Below are 23,665 nucleotides of genomic sequence, written 5' to 3'. Positions count from 1 at the left end.
TATTATATTATATTATATTATATTATTTATATTATATTATATTATATTATATTATATTATATTATATTATATTATATTATATTATATTATATTATATTATATTATATTATATTATATTATATTATATTATATTATATTATATTCTGCTGTGGGGAAGGATGGATGAAATTACAGAAAGAAGAACCTGTCCATCGCTCGAGGGAAAACGTCTATACTCAGTCACCATGTCAAGGAAGAAAACAATCTTTAAATATTTCTGGTGGTGCATTATGTTCTTTCGTGAGTGGTTATGGTTTGGCCAGGTGCCTTCAAACTTTTGGAGGAAGTTTAGTTTGGAAAACATTCTTAGCAGAGAGTAACAATGAAAGAGCTTGCAAGCTGGTAAGAGCTGGGAACATCGTTAGCACCTGGTTAGGGCTGGAAAGAAACTTATTCGGATGGGTGAAATGTTAGAAGTTGAAAAAATATGACTATGTATATTATTACAACAAGGAATTATCTTGTCTCTCGTTATGACCGTGAATCCCGCAGAGGAGGCAGAGTAGCTATATTCTACCAAAAAAAATATCTCTAAATCTAAAAAGCATCAAAGTTACGCAGGATCTATTACTCCCTGAAACCATTGTCTGTGATCTATCCCTAAGTACCACAATTCGCTTCTTACTCTGCTACAGAGCTCCTGTCTATGACATCGCAGACGCAAACAAATTATCAGCACTACTAGTACTAACATGAGCTACCCACTGCCCACACCCCATCATCGTCCTTGGAGACCTCAACCTACCGCACATTAACTGGACCTTAAATGAACGTAGCACTGGACCTATCCACTCTATTATATATAATACCATCACTAGTCTCACACTACTCACAAGAGCCTACAAAACTTTTGCCAGACCCATCCTAGACTACTGCTCATCTGTCTGGAACCCATACCACATCTCAGACATCAACACCCTTGAAAATGTCCAAAGATATTTCACCAGAAGAGCCCTTCACTCCTCCACTTGAAACAGAATATCCTACGAAAATAGACTAACAATCCTGGGCCTAGAAAGCCTAGAACTAAGGTGCCTAAAACATGATTTGAGTATTGCCCACAAGATCATATGCTGCAACGTCCTACCGGTCAATGACTACTTCAGCTTCAACCGCAATAACACAAGAGCACGCAACAGATTCAAACTTAATACGAACTGCTCCAAACTTGACTGTAAAAAATATGATTTCAACAATCGAGTTATCGAAGCGTGGAACTCATTACCGGACTCAATAGTGTCAACCCCTAACCCCCAACATTTCTCCCTTAGACTATCCACGATTGACCTCTCCCGGTTCCTAAGAGGCCAGTAAGGGGCGTACATAAGTGCATTGGTGTGCCTTTCATCCCGTCCAATTGTCTTTCCTTTCTTTCACCTATCATATATATTCTCTTTCTTTCATATATCCTCTCCTCTAAGTTCACTTTTACCCTTATATATATTACCACATGTCTATTTTTCTTCCTATGTATTTGTGTATTGGACAAATGAATAAATAAAATAAATAAACAGTCTGGGACTCGACCAACTAGTAACTAACAATACTAGATTAGATAACTGTCTGGATCTCATCTTCTGCAACAGCAAAAGTGCAATATATGGCTTACAAATAAAAGAACCATTCCCCAACAGTTACCACTGTAGGGTCAACTTCAATCTCAACCTAAGCCACCCTAAGATCCACCCAAACAATACAACACCGAAATTCAACTTCAAAAAAGCTAACTATGAACTCATTGATGTCCATCTCTCAACATTAAACTGGCAATCTCTATTCTCTAACTGCAGCTCTACTGATGACCTCAACAACACATTCTTGCTAGAGATGAAGCGTGGACCTCATTACCGGACTCCGTAGTATCTTCCCCTAACCCCCAACATTTTACCCTTGGACTATCCACAGTCGACCTCTCCAGATTCCTAAGAGGTTAGTAAGGGACGTGCATAAGTGCACCAGCCTGCCTTCCGTCCCCTGTCCTAATGTTTTTCTCTTAGTGGAGACATCTGTAATATGGCAAATGATTTAGCTTTACTAGATAAGTAGTCAAAGCAATGGAAACTGCAGCTGGTTCCAGAGGGTCGGGGCCGCCACAGAGAAGGCTCTTCCCCTGGGTCCCGCCTAACGACATTGTTTATTCGACAGGACCCGGAGAAGGCCAACTCTGTGGTACACTAGCGTGCCTCCCGTCCTATTGTCTCTCCTATATCTCCTATATCGTATCTACCATTCTTCTACTCTATTCTTCTTATACTACTCTCATAATATTCTTCTATTCTTTTATTGATATATTCTACTCCTAAATTTTCACTTCTATTCTTTCTCTAATATATTTTAGTCGAGTATAACCTCTATAACCTTCATTGTGTATTATTGTGCATTGGACAAACTAACAAAGAAAGGAAGGAAGGTAGGTAGGTAGGTAGGTAGGTTCGGAGAACCGGTAGTGGAAATGTGTGAGGCGTATTTAAAACTTACTTTGCAAAGTTGTTAATTGAAGAAAACTCACCGGGTAGAATAAAACATGGTTCCTAACATTCGAAAAGCTGTTAACGAGCCTTTGCAAAAAGATATTAGGGGGGAAAAAATGCAAACTCGGTGTCATTCTGAAGGTGTCAATCATATTTTGAGGAAGATGGGTAGTCTTCTGGACCATTTAAAGTTACTGGAGACAATTGACTTGTGGTCTCTTTTCGGGAGCAACTGCCCGGAGAACTTTTAGGTGATATCTAAACTTCTTTATTCTTCTAGAATTGCTGAGTCAGCTCCAGTTCTTCATTTTATTTCCCGGAAGTCCAATTTCTTTTGCTTTCATCCAAGTAATAAGTGACATTTGCTGAAAATTGCATGTTAATAACCAAGCCTGTCAGGTCTTCTGCCAGCTTTCACATGACATTAGTGGCATACATTTTGCTGCAAGACCTGTTGGTTTTCTTCCCAGTATAAAAGAGTGGAGCCAGTAGCTACAATTCCCTAAATCTTATCCTCTTCTCCCTGGAAACTAACTCACACCATCTTTCCGAGGTCTGAAATAAAGCGTTCGACAGGTAGGACTGTACCCTACAATCCGGTGTTTATTATGGTGTCAGGAATAAAGGAGGGGTGGGAATTTCAGGGGAAAAGTGATTTCGAGATCGCACAATGGGGAGGCAAAAATGTGATATTTTAGATTGCAAATTAAAGGGAACATGTAAAAAGGAGGGGTGGAAATTTCAGGATCCTAGAATGGGGGGGGGAGATGCGATTTCAGGTTGCAAATTAGGGGGGGGGGGCATTTTTTATTTTATTTGTTTTTATTTTATTTATTTTGTCCCATACACAATGAGGATTTTAGTGGGTATATATCTATATACTCGTAGTAAAATATATCTAAGAAATAATAGAAAAGAAGGTATACTAATAGAACATATCAATGAAAGAATAGAAGAAGAGATATAGGAATGGAAGAAAGGTATAGGAGATATAGGAGAGCAATAGGACAGGTTTCATGGGAAATGTTTCCGGGCTCGGGTACTTAAGTAGAAAATGGTTCTTACGTAGAGGCAAAAAAATCTTGAACACCCAGTTCTTAATATATTATATTATACTCAGTCACTATGTCAAGGAACAAAACAATATTTAAATATTTCTGCTGGTGCATTATGGTCTTTCGTGAGTGGTTATTGTTTGGCCAGGTGCCTTCAAACCTTTGGAGGAAGTTTAGTTTCTTTGCGTAAATGCAGTGAGACTGTCCTGTTTGAAGGAGAGGAAAGGAGGGGAAAGGAGAAGAAAGAAAGAGAAGGACATGAAAGAAGAAGAAGGAAGAAGGGAGGAAGAGGAAGAAAAGGGGGAGGGGAGGAGGAGGAAGAGAAGAAGGGGGGAGGGGAAGAGGAAGAGGGAGGAGGAGAAGATATAAAAGCAAAGAATGTGTGCAAACCCATTAGGAAAGAAATAAAAGCTCAGAATTTGGGTGGGAGGAGGAGGAGGACAGTCGCTGCCCAGAGTGAAGGGAGCATTTCTTTTCTCTGGGCACTGGCAGAGGTTTATTCCCTCTCCAAGCTCCCAGAGAAAGGAAAATGCTTCGTTCGCTCTGGGCTGCCAAAGCCTCCTTAAGCGCCACCGAAAGGCTCCTCTGGCAGCCCAGAAAAGCCGGAGATGACCGGGATTAAAGGGCAAATAGCAGGAAACTGGCCGGGCCTTCGTGCCGCTCTCAAATTTCATGGGAAATGTTTCCGGGCTCGGGTACTTAAGTAGAAAATGGTTCTTACGTAGAGGCAAAAAAAATCTTGAACACCCGGTTCTTAATGTATTATATTATACTCAGTCACCATGTCAAGGAAGCAAACAATATTTAAATATTTCTGGTGCTGCATTATGTTCTTTCGTGAGTGGTTATTGTTTGGCCAGGTGCCTTCAAACCATTGGAGGAAGTTTAGTTTCTTTGCGTAAATGCAGTGAGACTGTCCTGTTTGAAGGAGAGGAAAGGAGGGGAAAGGAGAAGAAAGAAAGAGAAGGAGATGAAAGAAGAAGGAAGAAGGGAGAAGAGAAGAAGGGGGAGGGGAAGAGGAAGAGGGAGGAGGAGGAGATATAAATGCAAAGAATGTGTGCAAACCCATTAGGAAAGAAATAAAAGCTCAGAATTTGGGTGGGAGGAGGAGGAGGAGGACAGTCGCTGCCCAGAGTTAAGGGAGCATTTCTTTTCTCTGGGCACTGGCAGAGGTTTATTCCCTCTCCAAGCTCCCAGAGAAACAATGGGGAGACAAAAATGTGATATTTTAGATTGCAAATTAAAGGGAACATGTAAAAAGGAGGGGTGGAAATTTCAGGATCGTAGAATGGGGGGGGAGATGCGATTTCAGGTTGCAAATTAGGGGGGGGGGGCATTTTTTATTTTATTTATTTTTATTTTATTTATTTTGTCCCATACACAATGAGGATTTTAGTGGGTATATATCTATATACTCGTAGTAAAATATATCTAAGAAATAATAGAAAAAAAGGTATAGTAATAGAACATATCAATGAAAGAATAGAAGAAGAGATATAGGAATGGAAGAAAGGTATAGGAGATATAGGGGAGCAATAGGACAGGGGACAGAAGGCACTCTAGTGTACTTGTACTCGCCCCTTACTGACCTCTTAGGAATCTGGATAGGTCAACCATGGATAATCTAAGGGTAAAGTGTTGGGGGTTTGGGGATGACACTATGGAGTCCGGTAATGAGTTCCACGCTTCGACAACTCAGTTACTGAAGTCATATTTTTTACAGTCAAGTTTGGAGCGGTTAATATTAAGTTTAAATCTGTTGTGTGCTCTTGTGTTGTTGTAGTTGAAGCTGAGGTAGTCGCCGAAAGGCAGGACGTTGCAGCATATGATCTTGTGGGCAATACTTAGATCTTGTTTTAAGGCGTCTTAGTTCTAAGCTTTCTAGGCCCAGGATTGAAAGTCTAGTCTCATAGGGTATTCTGTTTTGAGTGGAAGAGTGAAGGGCTCTTCTGGTGAAGTATCTTTGGACATTTTCAAGGGTGTTAATGTCTGAGATGTGATATGGGTTCCAAACAGATGAGCTGTATTCGAGGATGGGTCTGGCGAAAGTTTTGTAAGCTCTGGTAAGTAGTGTGAGATTGCCAGAGCAGAAGCTACGTAGGATTAGGTTTACAGCTCTTGAAGCCTTCTTGGCTATGTTGTTGCAGTGGGGCTTTGGCACTTAGATCTTTTGTTATTAGTATACCAAGGTCTTTAAACCGAGTGGGGATTATCTGTGATAATTTGATTATTCAGTTCGTATTTGGAGTTCAGATTCTTCTTCCCAATGTGTAGGACAGAGCATTTGCTAGTTGAGATTTGGAGTTGCCATGTGTTAGACCAGTGTTTTTCAACCAGTGTGCCGTGGCACACTAGTGTGCCGCGAGACATGGTCAGGTGTGCCGCAAAGCTCAGAGAGAAAGCAAGAAAGAGAAAGAAAAAAAGAAAGAGAGAGAGAGAGAGAAAGAAAGCAAGAAAGAGAGAGAGAACAAGAGAAAGAAAGAGAGAGAAAGAGAGAAAGAAAGCAAGAGAGAGAAAGAGGGAGGGAAGGAGAGAGAGAGAAAGACATAGAGGGAGGGAGAGAGAAAGAGCAAAAAAGAGGAAGGAAAGGAGAGAAAGAGGGAGGGAGAAAAAATAGAGTGAAGGGGAGGAAGAGAGAGAGAGAGAATTTTTTTGTCCAAACTTTTTTTAGCCCCCCCTTTGCCCCCCCCCCCCCCCCCGCTTAATGTGCCCCAGGGTTTCGTAAATGTAAAAAATGTGCCGCGGCTCAAAAAAGGTTGAAAATCACCACTCAGAAACAGGACTGTGGAATGTGGGATAAAAGTGACTTTAGCGTGGCAGAATAAGGAAGGGAATGTTTTGTTCAGTGCTTTTGACTTTTTCGACTTGAGAACTAAACCGTCTTATAAATGCATTTACTATTAATAAATAAATAATCTAATTAATAAATGCATCTGGGAAGCCACCTGACAAATCGATTGTGATGTCTCTCTCAAGACAGATATTGCAAAGTATTCAAGAAACCATTGTTACGATGCAAGAATCCATAAACAAAATGAAAAGAAGGACCAGGGGAGACTTGATAGCAGCCTTCCAACATCTCAGGGGTTGCCACAAAGAAGAGGGAGTCAAGCTATTCTCCAAAGCACCTGAGGGTAGAACAAGAAGCAATGGGTGGAAACTAAACAAGGAGAGAAGCAACTTGAATTAAGGAATTTCCTGATAGTCAGCAGAACACCTTGCCACCAGAAGTTGAGGGGAGCTTTATTCATAACCAACTTGGTGTCGAGCAGTAGCAGCCTGGGATTTAGGATTTGGTTTGCAAGAACTCTGTGTGAATAAATTAACCGCTTTGCAAACGATGCCCAGAACAAAAGATGCATCACTCTGTCTTACAGGCAAATTTCTCTAGAATTCGGAGGCTGATTTCAAGGCTGCTATGGAGACACGTGATGCTTTGGGAGTGCTGTTCCTCATCTTCCTAGGGATGGCCGAGGTCAGAGGTCAGTGGGGAAACCATCTTTTGTGGGTGGGCCAGAAGGAAAAGTGGGTGAGACGACATTGTGCTGATAGGTGTGTGTGTCGGTGTGTCTTAATTCACCTATTTCCCCCCTGTCCAATTTTGGTTTTATTTTAGCCCGCCAGCCCTGTAGTCCTAAATTCCTTCGCCAAAATGCAATGGTGTGTGTTTGCAACGCAACATACTGCGACACGGTGGACCCGGTCTCCCTCCCTGATGTCGGCAGCTTTGTCAAGTACACAACCAGCAGGGACGGCCAATGCTTGGAGCGGAGCGAAGGGAAAACAGACGCCAACTCTTCAAGTATGTGGGAATCATGCCTGTAGAAATATAGAAATCACTGACACGATTTCTAGAATAAAGCAACATGAGAAAATATTATTTGACTGAAAGAGTAGTAGATCCTTGGAACAAACTTCCAGCAGACGTGGTAGATAAATCCACAGGAACTGAATTTAAACATGCCTGGGATAAACATAGATCCATCCTAAGATAAAATACAGGAAATGGTATAAGGGCAGACTAGATGGACCAGGAGGTCTTTTTCTGCCGTCAGACTTCTATGTTTCTATAAAACTTGTCTGGGCCAGGATATATCTCTGTGATTTGGAGCTTTCCCCTAGACTTGCCAGCTTATTATTTATAACCAGTTCTTGTGTGTACAAACATAAAATATTAATTCTTCACTTAACTTAATTACAATATACCGTATTTTTCGCTCTATAAGACGCACCTGCTGATAAGACGCACCTAGATTTTAGAGGAGGAAAATAGAAAAAAAATATTTTGAGCCAAAAAGGGGAGAGGAAGAGAGGAAGGAGTGAAAGAAGGGAGTGAGGGAGGAAGGAAAAGGAAAGCAAGAAATGGAGGGAGGAAAGGAAGGAAGGAAAGAAAGAAAGAAAGAAAGAAAGAAAGAAAGAAAGAAAGGGGGAAGGGACAGGAACAGAGGAAGGAAGCAAGGAAACTTATGAAAGGGGAGAGTAAGAGAGGAAGGACTGAAGGGAGGGAGGGAGGGAAGAAGGTAGGAAGGAGAAAGAAAAGAAGAAATAGAGGAAGGGAAGGTAAAAGAGAGAAAGAAAAAGAGCAAGAAAGAAAGCAAGAAAGAGAGAAAGAAAGAAAATGAAAGAGAAATAAAAATAGAGAGGGGGAATGAAAGAAATGGAAGGAGAGAAGGAAGGAGAGAAAGCAAGAGAAAGAAAGAAAGAAAGAGAAAGAAAAAAGAATGAAAGAGCAAGAGAGCAAGAGAGAAAAAGAAAGAGAGAAAGAAAGAAAGAAAGAAAGAAAGAAAGAAAGAAAGGCAACTTCAAAGAAAGGCTCACTGAGCATCTCTAACTCTCTCTCTTTCTATCCCTCGTTCTTTCTTTCTCTTCCTTTCTCTCTCTCCTCTTCCTTTATCTCCTCTCTCTCCCTCCCTCTCTCTTTCTCTCCCCCCTCTCTCCCCCTTTCCCTCTCTCTTTCTCTCTCTCCCTCTCTTGCTATCTCTCCCCCCTCTCCCTCCCTCTTTCCTTTCTATCTCTCCCTCCCTCTTTCCTTTCTATCTCTCCCTCCCTCTTTCCTTTCTATCTTTCTCTCCCCCTGCCTTTCTCCAAGCCCTTCCTTTTCCCTCTCCCTATCTAACTACCCCCCTCTCCCACCTTTCTATATCTCCCTCCCCCTTTCTCTCTCCCTTCCTTCATCTTTCTTTCCCTCTCTCTCTCCATCCCTCTTCCTTTCTCTCTTCCTTCCTTCCTTTGTCTCTTTTTTGTTCTTTCTCTCTCCCTCCTTCCCTCCCTCTATGTCTTTCCCTCTCTCTCCCTCCTTCCCCCCTCTTTTTCTCTCTCTTGCTTTCTTTCCCTCTCTTTCTCTCTTGCTTTCTCTCTCTCTCATTCTCTCTCCCCTCCTTTTTCTCTCTCTCTCTTTCTCTCTCGTTCACCACGCCGGCAACAGAGAGAAAAAGAAAGTGAGAGAGCCAGAGAGAGTGGAAGGAGAGAGCCGGCGGCTGTTGTCTTTGCCTCCGCCCACCGGCTCTGCAGCTAAGAGGCAGCAGCTATCAACCCCCTTGCCCTCCCAGACGTCCCCAGTGCCCAGCCACGCGCCACCTCCCGTTAGCCCGGCTGACTTTCCTGCTGCCGTTTTCTCTTCATGGCGCAAAGCCACAGTCCCGGACTCCCGGATCGCTCGCTTCTCCAGCCAGCAAGCCGGCTGCGCAGCGCTTTCCTGGGCAGATGGCTTTGCTGACCGAAGAAGCGAGCGATCCGGGAGTCCGGGACTGTGTGGCTTTGCGCCATGAAGAGAAAACGGCCCAGGCAGCAGGGAAAAGTCGGCCATTTTCTCTTCATGGCACAAACCCACACAGTCCCGGACTCCCGGATTGCTCGCCCCAAGGCAGGAGGCGGCGGAGAAGGAGAGGGGGCGGATCGCGCCCCAAGGCAGAAGGCGGCGGCGGAGGAGAGGGGGCGGATCGCGCCCCAAGGCAGAAGGCAGCGACGTTGGAGAGGGGGCAGATTGCGCCCCAAGGCAGGAGGAGGCTTCCGAGTTCGCAGCCTCCCCCCCCCCTCCCTGCCTGCATCTTCGCTCCATAAGACGAGGCTGATTTTTCATCCTACTTTGGGAGGAAAAAAACTGCGTCTTATGGAGCGAAAAATACGGTAAGTGGTTAATATATAACGTATAGCACAGAGGCATAATCCTGTCAGGACAGGATGACCAAATAAACAGAAGAGTATCTAATTAATTTTTGCTGTAGGCAAACAGGAAAGTTTTAATTTCTTTAAGTAAATGGAGCCCTAAATGAATAATTATTTCCTTAAACTAATAAAAGGAGTAGGTTACCTTTGACCAGGCATGTAGGTTTTAATCCTATCATATCCGCGGAGGGCATTCCATGATTGCCGGTTTAACCTTCACCTTTTAGCTAGAACAATAGAAGAGTTGAATAAGCAAGTAACTTTTACCCTAGGTACATAAATAGTATAACTTAAATAATTCAGAATAATGAGATGATAGGCTTGCCTATCATTGCAATAACTGGCAATGACCTACACAGAGAGACATCATTTCTTGAGCAAAGCTTTTCCGAGTTAGGAAGAAATCTCTCTTAGCTGAGCAGCCCCCGTGTTCAAAAGCCCTCCTGTTCTTGGACTTATGTTTATTTTTTATAGCAAATTTCTTGTGCACACAATTGCAATGATTGACTTGGTCCACAGATACCTAACAAGTAACTATACAGCATACAGATAGATCACGGAGAGGAGCGGCATACAAATCCAATTAATAATAATAATAATAATAATAATAATAATAATAATAATAATAATAATAATAATATTAAGCAAGCAGGCGACTGCATGATTCCTAGTGTAACCTTTTGCTCTCAGCTAGAACAATAGAAGAGCTGAATAAATAAGTAACCTTTACCCTAGATACACAAAGAGTAGAGCAAGTAACCTTTAACCTTAGATAGAACAGAGGAACAGGTTGTTTGGTCAATCTAATGACAAGATAGGCTTTCCATATCACTTGCAATAATTGACAATAATCTACAAGGTAAATCTGGGGGGTTGGACTAGTTGACCTACAAGGTCTCTTCCTTCCTTTGTTCATTCTTTCATCTCAGGTGGGATTGTCTACACCTACGATCCTTCTGTTCAGCACCAATCCATCAAAGGTTTCGGTGGGGCACTTACTGACGTCGCGGCCATCAACATCCTGAATTTGTCTTATGAAGCCCAAAACCAACTTCTCCGGTCTTACTTTTCCGAAGAAGGTGAGAAAATTAAAAACTAGCAGCTCGGGGAAAGCTAGCAGACTGTGGCTCTAGTTTTCTCAAAGCAAGGACTGAAAACCGGCACGGTTTTTTTTTTTAAAAAAAAAATTAATAGAGTTTAAAGGGACCGTTAGGTCATCGAGTCCAACCCCCTGCCTGAGCAGGAAACCCTACAGCACCCCAGCCAAATGGAAGTCCAATCTCCTCTTGAAGGTGTCCAGAGTTGCGGAGTTCACCACCTCCCCTGGCAGGCAGTTCCATTGGTTGATCGCTCTGACCGTCAGGAAGTTCTTCCTTATTTCCAGGTTGAATCTCTCCTTGGTCAGCTTCCAACCATTGTTCCTCATCCGGCCCTCTGGTGCCCTGGGGAATAAAGAGACCCCCTCCTCACCGTGGCAACCCCTCAAGTATCTGTAAACTGCTATCATGTCCCCTCTAGACCTTCTTTTTTCTAGGCTGTCCATGCCCAGTTCTCTCATTCTCTCTTCGTAAGTCTTGGTTTCGAGTCCCCTAATCATTTTGGTTGCTCTTTTTTGCACCTTCTCCAGAGTTTCGATGTCTTTTTTGTAGTGAGGTGACCAGAATTGGATGCAGTACTCCAGGTGGGGTCTGACCAGGGCATAGTAGAGTGGTATTAGTACTTCCCTGGTCTTGGAGCGTATTCCTCTGTTGATGCAGCTTAGGATTGAGTTGGCTTTTTTGGCTGCTGCTGCACATTGCTGACGTTTTTTAAGGCAGAATGGCAACTTTTGTGGGGAAAAAGTAGGTTCTGGTTTTTAATTTTTTTTACAATTAAAATGAAATGTTAATTTAAAATGAAGTTTAAAAGAACAAGAAAACCCCTACGCAAACATAGAAAAGACAATGATTTAGCTTTACTAGATAAACGGTCAAAGCAATGGAAACTGCAGTTTAATGTTTCCAAATGTAAAATAATGCACTTGGGGAAAAGGAATCCTCAGTCTGAGTATTGTATTGGCAGTTCTGTGTTAGCAAATACTTTAAAAGAAAAGGATTTAGGGGTAATGATTTCTGACAGTCTCAAAATGGGTGAACAGTGCAGTCAGGCGGTAGGGAAAGCAAGTAGGATGCTTGGCTGCATAGCTAGAGGTATAACAAGCAGGAAGAGGGAGATTATGATCCCGCTATATAGAATGCTGGTGAGACCACATTTGGAATACTGTGTTCAGTTCTGGAGACCTCACCTACAAAAAGATATTGACAAAATTGAACAGGTCCAAAGACGGGCTACAAGAATGGTGGAAGGTCTTAAGCATAAAACGTATCAGGAAAGACTTCATGAACTCAATCTGTATAGTCTGGAGGACAGAAGGAAAAGGGGGGACATGATCGAAACATTTAAATATATTAAAGGGTTAAATAAGGTTCAGGAGGGAAGTGTTTTTAATAGGAAAGTGAACACAAGAACAAGGGGACACAATCTGAAGTTAGTTGGGGGAAAGATCAAAAGCAACATGAGAAAATATTATTTTACTGAAAGAGTAGTAGATCCTTGGAACAAACTTCCAGCAGACGTGGTAGATAAATCCACAGTAACTGAATTTAAACATGCCTGGGATAAACATAGATCCATCCTAAGATAAAATACAGAAAATAGTATAAGGGCAGACTAGATGGACCATGAGGTCTTTTTCTGCCGTCAGACTTCTATGTTTCTATGTTTCTACAATAATAAATCACACAATTCATTGTTGCGTTTTACATTTCCGTTACATCGAAAGCAAAGGAAGATATCTAGATATGTGTCTACCGACTACATTTTTAATCTATCACTACGATAAATTTCATTACGGTAGTATTAGCAAAAGGTGAAATTAGGAAATAAGAAATAATAAGATGTGTTTGCAATGCTTTTATAATTTTTTTAATCGACTCGATTTACCCGCGGAATGCTCGAGAATGAAAAGAGAGCAATTCCTTGTGAAAATATAATGCAGTGAGAATGGATCGACCGAAAAGTATAGCATAAAAAGAGATAGCATGGGGAGGGAGAAGGAATAAGGCGACCACTGACGAAGAACCAGCTTTATGAGATGCTATCGATGGCATTATTTTTATTTTTATTGGGTGGACGTGAAATTTTGTATCCTTTTCTTTTTTTTCCCCGATTGCGGAAATTAGAAGACCGGAATATTTCTCTCTCTCTCTCTCTCCGCTTCTGCAGGAATTGAGTACAATATGTTGCGTTGGCCCATTGGCTGCTCCGACTTTTCCACGCGGCCCTACAGTTACGATGACCGCTGTGTGGACGACTTCGAACTGAAGTGTTTTGAGCTGGCTCCCGAAGACACCAACCTTAGGGTGAGTTCGGCTAGATGATCGGTTTCACGGTTGAAACCGGTCGAAGGCCGGTTTCTGCTGTGCGGTGGTCGGAGCGCTCTCTCTGCACGCCAAATAGAGTTGTGAGGAGCTTGGTGTTCTCCGAGCTTGGCGGTTTGCTTGCGGATGTTTCATTACCACACTAGGTAATAACATCACTGTTAGAAGGGAGAAGGGTTGAGGGAGTAAATGAGAAGGTGGGAGGGAGGAGGAGGAGGAGGTTCCTTGCCTAACAACCACTGGGAAAAATGCTGATCAGTTGGGTTGGTGTTGTGGTTAGCTCTGGCCCAGCTCCTGCCCCAAGGACTGTGGATGTGGGGGAGACATCCACATGCTGCAGGCCTGTTTGCCCCCCCCCCCCGTGGAATCTGCTGATGAAGGCTCCTCTGACCAAGAAGACATGAGTGACAGGGAGGAGGAGAGTGGGGCAGACAGCTCAGAAGGAGATCAATTATCTAGCTCCTCCTTGGATTCAGAACAAGAGTTAATGATACAGCCACGCATGCGGAGAGCGATGCATAGGCAGCAACAACTGAGAGATTATTATCAAAGAACATGAGGCCACCTGTGGTTGGGTGGGGCTGTGGTCATTAGTGAGGCTGCTATAAATAGCAGCCTGTGGGTTTGGCCATTGTGGAGGATTATCTGATCATTGTGTTTCGTGACTGCTTTACTGACTTGGACCTTTTGTGTGCTGATTTTCCCCGCTTTGAAACTAAACCAGAGCAAAGTGTGTGTCACTTTGTGAAAGAAGAAGGACTGTGAATTGCCTCACAGCTGCAAGCTAAGTCTCACAGAACTGATAAGGGACTTGTACAAATTGCCAGTTTGTTTGGAGACATGTGCTCTGTGCTATAACAAAAGAGGGCTTGGTTTAAGTGAATTTTCATTATAAAGAACATTGTTTTGAATTTTCAAACATGTGTGTGTCTTAAATTTGTACCTGTGAATTTTTGGGAGGAGTCTACCAGAGAGCCCGACAGAACAGTTGGTAACCGTTTTTATGACTGCTTCAACTTAATGACTGTAATGGACAGGTTCCATAGCGGTCATAACTGGAGGACAACCTGCAGAGTGCCAGGATTAACAAGGTCAAAGTCAATGAGACCTAACGATCATGTGAACGCTCTGGTTGAGTGTTGATCAGGCCACCCCGAGAGACAGCTGTGGTTTCTCTCCACAGATCCCCCTCTTCCATCGGATCAGGGCCCATGCCAAGAGACCCCTCTCACTGGTCGGCAGCCCCTGGAGCAGCCCCGCCTGGCTGAGGGTCAACAACAAAGTTGAGGGGAAATCCAGGTTAAAAGGAAAACCAGGGGACATCTACCACAAGGCCTGGGCTCACTATCTTATCAGGTGATAACCATTTTTCAACCTCATCTGGTTTAGGAATTGCTCTTAGCAGTGGGGTGGGGTGGGGTGGAGTGGAATGGAATAAGAAAAATAGAATAGAGTAGAATAAAATGGAAGAGGAAGAATGGAATAGAATGGAATGGAAGAGGGAAGAGGAAGAAGAATAAATAGAAGAGTAAAGAATAGAATAGAATAGAATGAAAATAGAATTAATAGAATGGAATGGAATAGAATAGAATAACAGAATTGGAAGGGGCCTTGGGGGGGGGAGGTCTTCTAGTCCAACTCTTTACAATTTTAGACAAACGGCCTCTCCTTAAAATCTTCCAGTGTTGGACGATTCACAACTTCTGGAGGCAAGTCGTTCCACCGATTCATGATTCTAACTATCAGGAATATAGGAAAATACCAGGGGCGTGAAATACTTTGTTTCCCACGCAAAGATACGGCCACGCTCAAACTAACATTATTCCAACGTTCTGATTTTGGAATTTAGGTTCTTGGAAGAGTACGCCAAAAACAATATTACTTTCTGGGCGCTCAGCACTCAGAACGAACCCGTCAGTGGCTTCATCGCCCCCTGGGAAAAATTTCCTTGCAATTATTTCTCGCCGCGACATCAGCGCAACTTTATCATTCGAGATTTGGGGCCCGCCCTTCACGCCAGCTGTCACACCAACGTCCACCTGTTGATCCTGGACGATATGAGGTTTCTCTTGCCGATTTTTGCCAAACAGGTGGGTGTATCTACGGTACGGTGGGGGAATCCTGGACTTTACAACCGTAGGTATTTAGTGAACGTTGGTGTCACCTAACAACCGCGTGAGTCACTTTTGCCACTGCAGTGAGTCACATAACCAAGGGGTGGGGGACATTCGCTTCATTCATGTTTCACTTAGCAATGGACATCTGAGGCTCAATTGTGGCCGTAATTACCTGTATATTACCTGCGCATGGCGGTTGCTTTTTTTTAAAAAAATAATATTTTTACACATCTCATTTTTTGAATGGTTTGTTTTCTGGGTTTCATTCACATCAATGCAAATAATCATAACAATTATATAATTCCAATTCATTTCTAATTTTAATACATGATGCCTAGTGGACCTCCTTCAAGTGTAACCTTTCTCATAACTCTACCACATTCCTATCCTTTTAATATCCCTTTATACTCTTATTTCCTTCTCTATTTAAGCCCTCTTTGTTTCTTTCCTTCTCCATGATTTTTTATTTTTATACCTCTCGTTACATAGAAACATAGAAACATAGAAGACTGACGGCAGAAAAAGACCTCATGGTCCATCTAGTCTGCCCTTATACTATTTCCTGTATTTTATCTTACAATGGATATATGTTTATCCCAGGCATGTTTAAACTCAGTTACTGTGGATTTATCTACCACGTCTGCTGGAAGTTTGTTCCAAGGACCTACTACTCTTTCAGTGAAATAATATTTTCTCATGTTGCCTTTGATCTTTCCCCCAACTAACTTCAGATTGTGGCCCCTTGTTCTTGTGTTCACTTTCCTATTAAAAACACTTACCTCCTGGACCTTATTTAACCCTTTGACATATTTAAATGTTTCGATCATGCCCCCCTTTTCCTTCTGTCCTCCAGACTACACAGATTGAGTTCATTAAGTCTTTCCTGATACGTTTTATGCTTAAGACCTTCCACCATTCCTGTAGCCCATCTTTGGACCCGTTCAATTTTGTCAATATCTTTTTGTAGGTCATGTCTCCAGAACTGAACACAGTATTCCAAATGTGGTCTCACCAGCGCTCTATATAAGGGGATCACAATCTCCCTCTTCCTGTTTGTTATATCTCTAGCTATGCAGCCAAGCATCCTACTTGCTTTCCCTACCGCCCGACCACACAGCTCACCCATTTTGAGACGGTCAGAAATCATTACCCCTAAATCCTTTTCTTCTGAAGTTTTTGCTAACACAGAACTGCCAATGCATACTCAGATTGAGGATTCCTTTTACCCAAGTGCATTATTTTACATTTGGAAACATTCAACTGCAGTTTCCATTGCTTTGACCATTTATCTAGTAAAGCTAAATCATTTACCATATTACAGACCCCTCCAGGAATATCAACCCTATTGCACACTTTAGAGTCATCGTTCGGTGAATGGTTTGTTTTCTGGGTTTCACTCATATCAATGCCAATAATCATAACAATATTCTTGTTAATAGCAATAGCATTTTAGACTTATATACTGCTTCATACTGCTTTTACAACCCTCTCTAAGTGGTTTACAGAATCAACCTCTTGCCCCCAACAATCTGGGTCCTCATTTGACCCACCTCGGAAGGAAGGAAGGAAGGGTGGGAGGGGGGGAGGAAGGACGGAAGGAAGGATGGATAGATGGATGGATGGAAGGAAGGATGGATGGGAGGGAGGGAGGACGGAACGAAGGAAGGAAGGAAAGGATGGATGGATGGAAGGAAAGGATGGATGGATGGAAGGAAGGAAGGATGGGAGGGAGGGAGGGAAGGACAGAAGGAAGGATGGAAGGAAGGATGGATGGATGGATGGATGGATGGAAGGATGGATGGGAGGGAGGGAGGGAAGGAGGGAGGAAGGATGGAAGGAAGGACGGAAGGAAGGAAGGATGGGAGGGAGGACGGAAGGAAGGACGGACAGAAGGATGGAAGGATGGATGGGAGGGAGGGAGGAAGGAAGGATGGATGGAAGGAAGGAAGGAAGGATGGAAGGAAGGAAGGAATAGCAATAGCATTTTAGACTTATATACCGCTTCATAGTGCTTTTACAGCCCTCTCAGTTTACAGAATCAGCCTCTTGCCCCCAACAATCTGGGTCCTCATTTGACCCACCTCGGAAGGATGGAAGGCTGAGTCAACCTTGAGCCGGTGGTGAGATTTGAACTCCTGAACTACAGCTAGCTGTTAACTGAAGTAGCCTACAGTGCTACACTCTAACCACTGTCGCCACCCCAGCTCCTATAATTACAATTTATAATTATAATTACAGTCCAATAACTACAATTCATTTTCATTTCTGATTTTCACACATAATATCTTGTAGTTGTCGTTCAAGTCTAACCTTTCTCATAATTCTACCACATTCCTGTCCTTTTAATATCGTTTTTTACTCATTCCCCCCCCCTCTTATTTATTCCTCTGTTTTAGCCCTCTTTTTGTTCTCATAAAAACATAGAAACCTAGAAGATTGACGGCAGAAAAAGACCTCCTGGTCCATCTAGTCTGCCCTTCTACTATATTTCCTGTATTTTATGTAAGGATGGATCTATGTTTATCCCAGGCATTTTTAAATTCAATTACTATTTATTTACCAACCACGTCTGCTGGAAGTTTGTTCCAAGCATCTACGACTCTTTCAGTCAAATAATATTTTCTCACGTTCTCCTTCTCTTTCCTTTTTCATTATTCAGTTTTTCCATCTAGCAACCATCTGTTCCCTAACTTCTCATTTTTATATTTTGTACTAATTCTCTCCAATTCTTCGTTTCTCCAATTCTTATGACTAATACATTTTTCGTTTTTCGGCTTATACAATTCTAGTAGTAGTAATAATCTCAATTCCTGCCCTGAATTCCTAACAAATATTCAGAAAAATAATGTATATCTCTTACCCCCACATATAAGCAATTATTACACTTTTTATCATTTTGGTGGCCAGTTTTGATCACGGAATCCTGCGGAAGCTGCAAATGTCATAAAGGTGATTGATGGTCATTGTTCCCCAGAGCTGTTGTAAATTTACACGGTCTTTAAATGGGCTATTGTAAGTCAAGGAGTGTCCGTATTGAGGCTCCTCTTCCTTCCTTCTGTCCCCTGACAGGTGCTGGGCAATAGTACCGCGCGGGCTTTCGTGTCCGGCATTGGCCTCCATTGGTACTTTGACCGGTACACCCCAGTGGGACTTACTCTAGACATTACCCATCGCCTCTACCCCGATTACTTTCTGCTCTACACGGAAGCTTGCAATGGGTATCAAGACAAGGATGTGAACCTTGCGCTGGGAAGCTGGGAGAGAGGGACCACGTACAGCAGCAGTATCCTGACGGTAAGGTGACCCCTTGTTACCGACCAAAAATTGAACTCTTTGATGATAAAAGAAGGCAGGGATGGACGTCAAAATGTCCTTGAAGTTTCTCATTCTTTTCAATTACGGGGTGGTAGAGTCTTTGGGAAGTTGAGCCGGTAAAGCAAAACTCTGCCTTAAAGAGGGGTGGGCTTGAGGATAACAGAATAACAGAGTTGGAAGGGACCTTGGAGGTCTTCTAGTGCAACCCCCCTGTTCAAGAAGGAAGGAAGGAAGGGAGGGAGGGAGGGAGGGAGGGAGGGAGGAAGGAAGGAAGAATAACACAGTTAGAATGTCTTCTTGTCCAACCCCTTGCAGAAGGAAGGAAGGAAGGAAGGAAAGAAGGAACGAAGGAAAGAATAAAGGAAGGAAGGAAGGAAGGAACAAAGGAAGGAAGGATAACACAGTTAGAACGTCTTCTTCTCCAACCCCTTGCAGAAGGAAGGAAGGAAGGAAGGAGGGAGGGAGGGAGGGAAGGAAGGAAGGAAGGAAGAAAGAAAGAAAGGAAGGAAGGAACAAAGGATAACACAGTTAGAACGTCTTCTTGTCCAACCCCTTGCAGAAGGAAGGAAGGAAGGAGGGAGGGAAGGAAGGAAGGAAGGAAGGAAGGAGGGAAGGAAAGAAGGAAGGAACAAAGGAAGGAAGGATAACACAGTTAGAATGTCTTCTTGTCCAACCCCTTGCAGAAGGAAGGAAGGAAGGAGGGAAGGAAAGAAGGAAGGAACAAAGGAAGGAAGGATAACACAGTTAGAACGACTTCTTGTCCAACCGCTTGCAGAAGGAAGGAAGGAACGAAGGAGGGAAGGAACGAAGGAGGGAGGGAAGAAAGGAAGGAAGGAAGGAACAAAGGAAGGAACAAAGGATAACACAGTCTTCTTGTCCAACCCCTTGCAGAAGGAAGGAAGGAAGGAAGGAAGGAAGGAAGGAAGGAAGGAAGGAACGATAACACAGTTAGAACGTCTTCTTGTCCAACCCCTTGCAGAAGGAAGGAAGGAAGGAGGGAAGAAAGGAAGGAAGAAAGGAAAGAAGGAACAAAGGAAGGAAGGATAACACAGTTAGAAAGTCTTTTTGTACAACCCCTTGCAGAAGGAAGGAAGGAAGGAAGGAAGGAGGGAAGGAAAGAAGGAACGAAGGAAGGAAGGAACAAAGGATAACACAGTTAGAACGACTTCTTGTCCAACCCCTTGCAGAAGGAAGGGAGGAAGGAAGGAGGGAAGGAAGAAAGAAAGGAAGGAAGGAACAAAGGATAACACAGTTAGAACGTCTTCTTTTCCAACCCCTTGCAGAAGGAAGGAAGGAACGAAGGAGGTAAGGAACGAAGGAGGGAGGGAAGAAAGGAAGGAAGAAAGGAAAGAAGGAACAAAGGAAGGAACGAAGGATAACACAGTTAGAACGTCTTTTTGTCCAACCCCTTGCAGAAGGAAGGAAGGAAGGAAGGAGGGAAGGAAAGAAGGAACGAAGGAAGGAACAAAGGAAGGAAGGATAACACAGAACGACTTCTTGTCCAACCCCTTGCAGAAGGAAGGAAGGAACGAAGGAGGGAGGGAAGAAAGGAAGGAAGGAAGGAGGGAAGGAACAAAGGAAAGAATGAACAAAGGAAGGAACGAAGGATAACACACTTAGAACGTCTTCTTGTCCAACCCCTTGCAGAAGGAAGGAAGGAAGGAAGGAGGGAAGAAAGGAAGGAAGAAAGGAAAGAAGGAACGAAGGATAACACAGTTAGAACGACTTCTTGTCCAACCCCTTGCAGAAGGAAGGAAGGAAGGAGGGAAGAAAGGAAGGAAGGAAGAAAGGAAAGAAGGAACAAAGGAAGGAACGAGGGATAACACAGTTAGAACGACTTCTTGTCCAACCCCTTGCAGAAGGAAGGAAGGAAGGAGGGAAGAAAGAAAGGAAGGAAGGAACAAAGGATAACACAGTTAGAACGTCTTCTTGTCCAACTCCTTGCAGAAGGAAAGAAGGAACGAAGGAAGGAACAAAGAAAGGAAGGATAACACAGTTAGAACGACTTCTTGCCCAACCCGTAGCAGAAGGAAGGAACGAAGGAGGGAAGGAACGAAGGAGGGAGGGAAGAAAGGAAGGAAGGAGGGAAGGAACGAAGGAAGGAACGAAGGATAACACAGTTAGAACGTCTTTTTGTCCAACCCCTTGCAGAAGGAAGGAAGGAGGGAAGGAACGAAGGAAGGAACGAAGGAAGGAACAAAGGAAGGAAGGATAACACAGAACGACTTCTTGTCCAACCCCTTGCAGAAGGAAGGAATGAACGAAGGAGGGAAGGAACGAAGGAGGGAGGGAAGAAAGGAAGGAAGGAAGGAAGGAACAAAGGAAGGAACAAAGGATAACACAGATAGAACGTCTTCTTGTCCAACCCCTTGCAGAAGGAAGGAAGGAAGGAAGGAGGGAGGGAAGAAAGGAAGGAAGAAAGGAAATAAGGAAGGAACAAAGGAAGGAAGGATAACACAGTTAGAACGTCTTCTTGTCCAACCCCTTGCAGAAGGAAGGAAGGAAGGAAGGAAGGAAGGAAGGAAGGAAGGAAGGAAGGAACGATAACACAGTTAGAACATCTTCTTGTCCAACCCCTTGCAGAAGGAAGGAAGGAAGGAGGGAAGAAAGGAAGGAAGGAACAAAGGAAAGAAGGAACAAAGGAAGGAATGAAGGATAACACAGTTAGAAAGTCTTTTTGTACAACCCCTTGCAGAAGGAAGGAAGGAAGGAGGGAAGGAAAGAAGGAACGAAGAAAGGAATGAACAAAGGATAACACAGTTAGAACGACTTCTTGTCCAACCCCTTGCAGAAGGAAGGAAGGAGGGAAGGAAGAAAGAAAGGAAGGAACAAAGGATAACACAGTTAGAACGTCTTCTTGTCCAACCCCTTGCAGAAGGAAGGAAGGAACGAAGGAGGTAAGGAACGAAGGAGGGAGGGAAGAAAGGAAGGAAGAAAGGAAAGAAGGAACAAAGGAAGGAACGAAGGATAACACAGTTAGAACGTCTTTTTGTCCAAACCCTTGCAGAAGGAAGGAAGGAAGGAGGGAAGGAAAGAAGGAACGAAGGAAGGAACAAAGGAAGGAAGGATAACACAGAACGACTTCTTGTCCAACCCGTTGCAGAAGGAAGGAAGGAACGAAGGAGGGAGGGAAGAAAGGAAGGAACGAAGGAGGGAAGGAACAAAGGAAAGAAGGAACAAAGGAAGGAACTAAGGATAACACACTTAGAACGTCTTCTTGTCCAACCCCTTGCAGAAGGAAGGAAGGAAGGAAGGAGGGAAGGAAGGAAGGAAGGAAAGAAGGAACGAAGGATAACACAGTTAGAACGACTTCTTGTCCAACCCCTTGCAGAAGGAAGGAAGGAAGGAAGGAGGGAAGAAAGGAAGGAAGGAAGAAAGGAAAGAAGGAACAAAGGAAGGAACGAGGGATAACACAGTTAGAACGACTTCTTGTCCAACCCCTTGCAGAAGGAAAGAAGGAAGGAGGGAAGAAAGAAAGGAAGGAAGGAACAAAGGATAACACAGTTAGAACGTCTTCTTGTCCAACTCCTTGCAGAAGGAAAGAAGGAACGAAGGAAGGAACAAAGAAAGGAAGGATAACACAGTTAGAACGACTTCTTGTCCAACCCGTAGCAGAAGGAAGGAACGAAGGAGGGAAGGAACGAAGGAGGGAGGGAAGAAAGGAAGGAAGGAGGGAAGGAACGAAGGAAGGAACGAAGGATAACACAGTTAGAATGTCTTTTTGTCCAACCCCTTGCAGAAGGAAGGAAGGAAGGAAGGAGGGAAGGAACGAAGGAAGGAAGGAACGAAGGAAGGAACAAAGGAAGGAAGGATAACACAGAACGACTTCTTGTCCAACCCCTTGCAGAAGGAAGGAAGGAAGGAAGGAACAAAGGAAAGAAGGAACAAAGGAAGGAACGAAGGATAACACAGTTAGAACGTCTTCTTGTCCAACCCCTTGCAGAAGGAAGGAAGGAACGAAGGAGGGAAGGAACGAAGGAGGGAGGGAAGAAAGGAAGGAAAGAGGGAAGGAACGAGGAAAGAAGGAACAAAGGAAGGAACGAAGGATAACACAGTTAGAACGTCTTCTTGTCCAACCCCTTGCAGAAGGAAGGAAGGAAGGAGGGAAGGAAAGAAGGAAGAAAGAAAGGAAGGAAGGAACAAAGGACAACACAGTTAGAACATATTCTTTTCCAACCCCTTGCAGAAGGAAGGAAGGAAGGAAGGAAGGAAGAAAGGAAGGAACAAAGGATAACATAGTTAGAACGTCTTCTTGTCCAACCCCTTGCAGAAGGAAGGAAGGAAGGAAAGAAGGAACGAAGGAAAGAATAAAGGAAGGAAGGAACAAAGGAAGGAAGGATAACACAGTTAGAACGTCTTCTTCTCCAACCCCTTGCAGAAGGAAGGAAGGAGGGAGGGAAGGAAGGAAGGAAGAAAGAAAGGAAGGAAGGAACAAAGGATAACACAGTTAGAACGTCTTCTTGTCCAACCCCTTGCAGAAGGAAGGAAGGAAGGAGGGAGGGAGGGAAGGACGGAAGGAAGGAAGGAGGGAAGGAAAGAAGGAAGGAACAAAGGAAGGAAGGATAACACAGTTAGAACGTCTTCTTGTCCAACCCCATGCGGAAGGAAGGAAGGAAGGATGGAAGGATGGAAGGATGGAAGGAAAGAAGGAAGGAAGGAAGGAGGGAAGAAAGAAAGGAAGAAAGAAAGGAAGGAAGGAACAAAGGATAACACAGTTAGAACGTCTTCTTGTCCAACCCCTTGCAGAAGGAAGGAAGGAAGGAAGGAGGGAAGGAAGGAAGGAAGAAAGAAAGGAAGGAACGAAGGAAGGAACAAAGGAAGGAAGGATAACACAGTTAGAACGACTTCTTGTCCAACCCCTTGCAGAAGGAAGGAAGGAGGGAAGGAACGAAGGAGGGAGGGAAGAAAGGAAGGAAGGAGGGAAGGAATGAAGGAAAGAAGGAACAAAGGAAGGAACGAAGGATAACACAGTTAGAATGTCTTCTTGTCCAACCCCTTGCAGAAGGAAGGAAGGAGGGAAGGAAGGAAGGAAGGAAGAAAGAAAGGAAGGAAGGAAGGAACAAAGGATAACACAGTTAGAACGT

The 23,665-nt window shown here is 43.5% G+C and overlaps 1 protein-coding gene across 4 annotated transcripts in view; it reads left to right on the top strand.

Annotated features, from left to right (window-relative positions):
- Positions 1–23,665, top strand: part of LOC139175245 (lysosomal acid glucosylceramidase-like) — a 52,816-nt gene that overhangs the window by 5,292 nt on the left and 23,859 nt on the right. For 3 of the 4 annotated variants that reach the window (XM_070766245.1, XM_070766244.1, XM_070766243.1), the window contains exons 2-9: positions 1,830–1,968; positions 6,943–7,047; positions 7,182–7,367; positions 10,660–10,809; positions 12,995–13,131; positions 14,333–14,505; positions 14,999–15,239; positions 18,336–18,560. In XM_070766245.1, the coding sequence (XP_070622346.1) occupies positions 6,984–7,047; positions 7,182–7,367; positions 10,660–10,809; positions 12,995–13,131; positions 14,333–14,505; positions 14,999–15,239; positions 18,336–18,560 (1,176 nt within the window). In that variant the 5' untranslated portion in view covers positions 1,830–1,968; positions 6,943–6,983. The remainder of the gene's footprint in view (positions 1–1,829; positions 1,969–6,942; positions 7,048–7,181; positions 7,368–10,659; positions 10,810–12,994; positions 13,132–14,332; positions 14,506–14,998; positions 15,240–18,335; positions 18,561–23,665) is intronic. The other variant, XM_070766246.1, reaches the window with a different exon arrangement.

This window comes from Erythrolamprus reginae, chromosome 13, assembly GCF_031021105.1.
Source record: "Erythrolamprus reginae isolate rEryReg1 chromosome 13, rEryReg1.hap1, whole genome shotgun sequence".
NCBI classification, from domain to species: Eukaryota; Metazoa; Chordata; class Lepidosauria; order Squamata; family Dipsadidae; genus Erythrolamprus; species Erythrolamprus reginae.
Note: the sequence above shows the minus strand (reverse complement) of the source record. Positions and strands in the feature narration are given on the sequence as shown.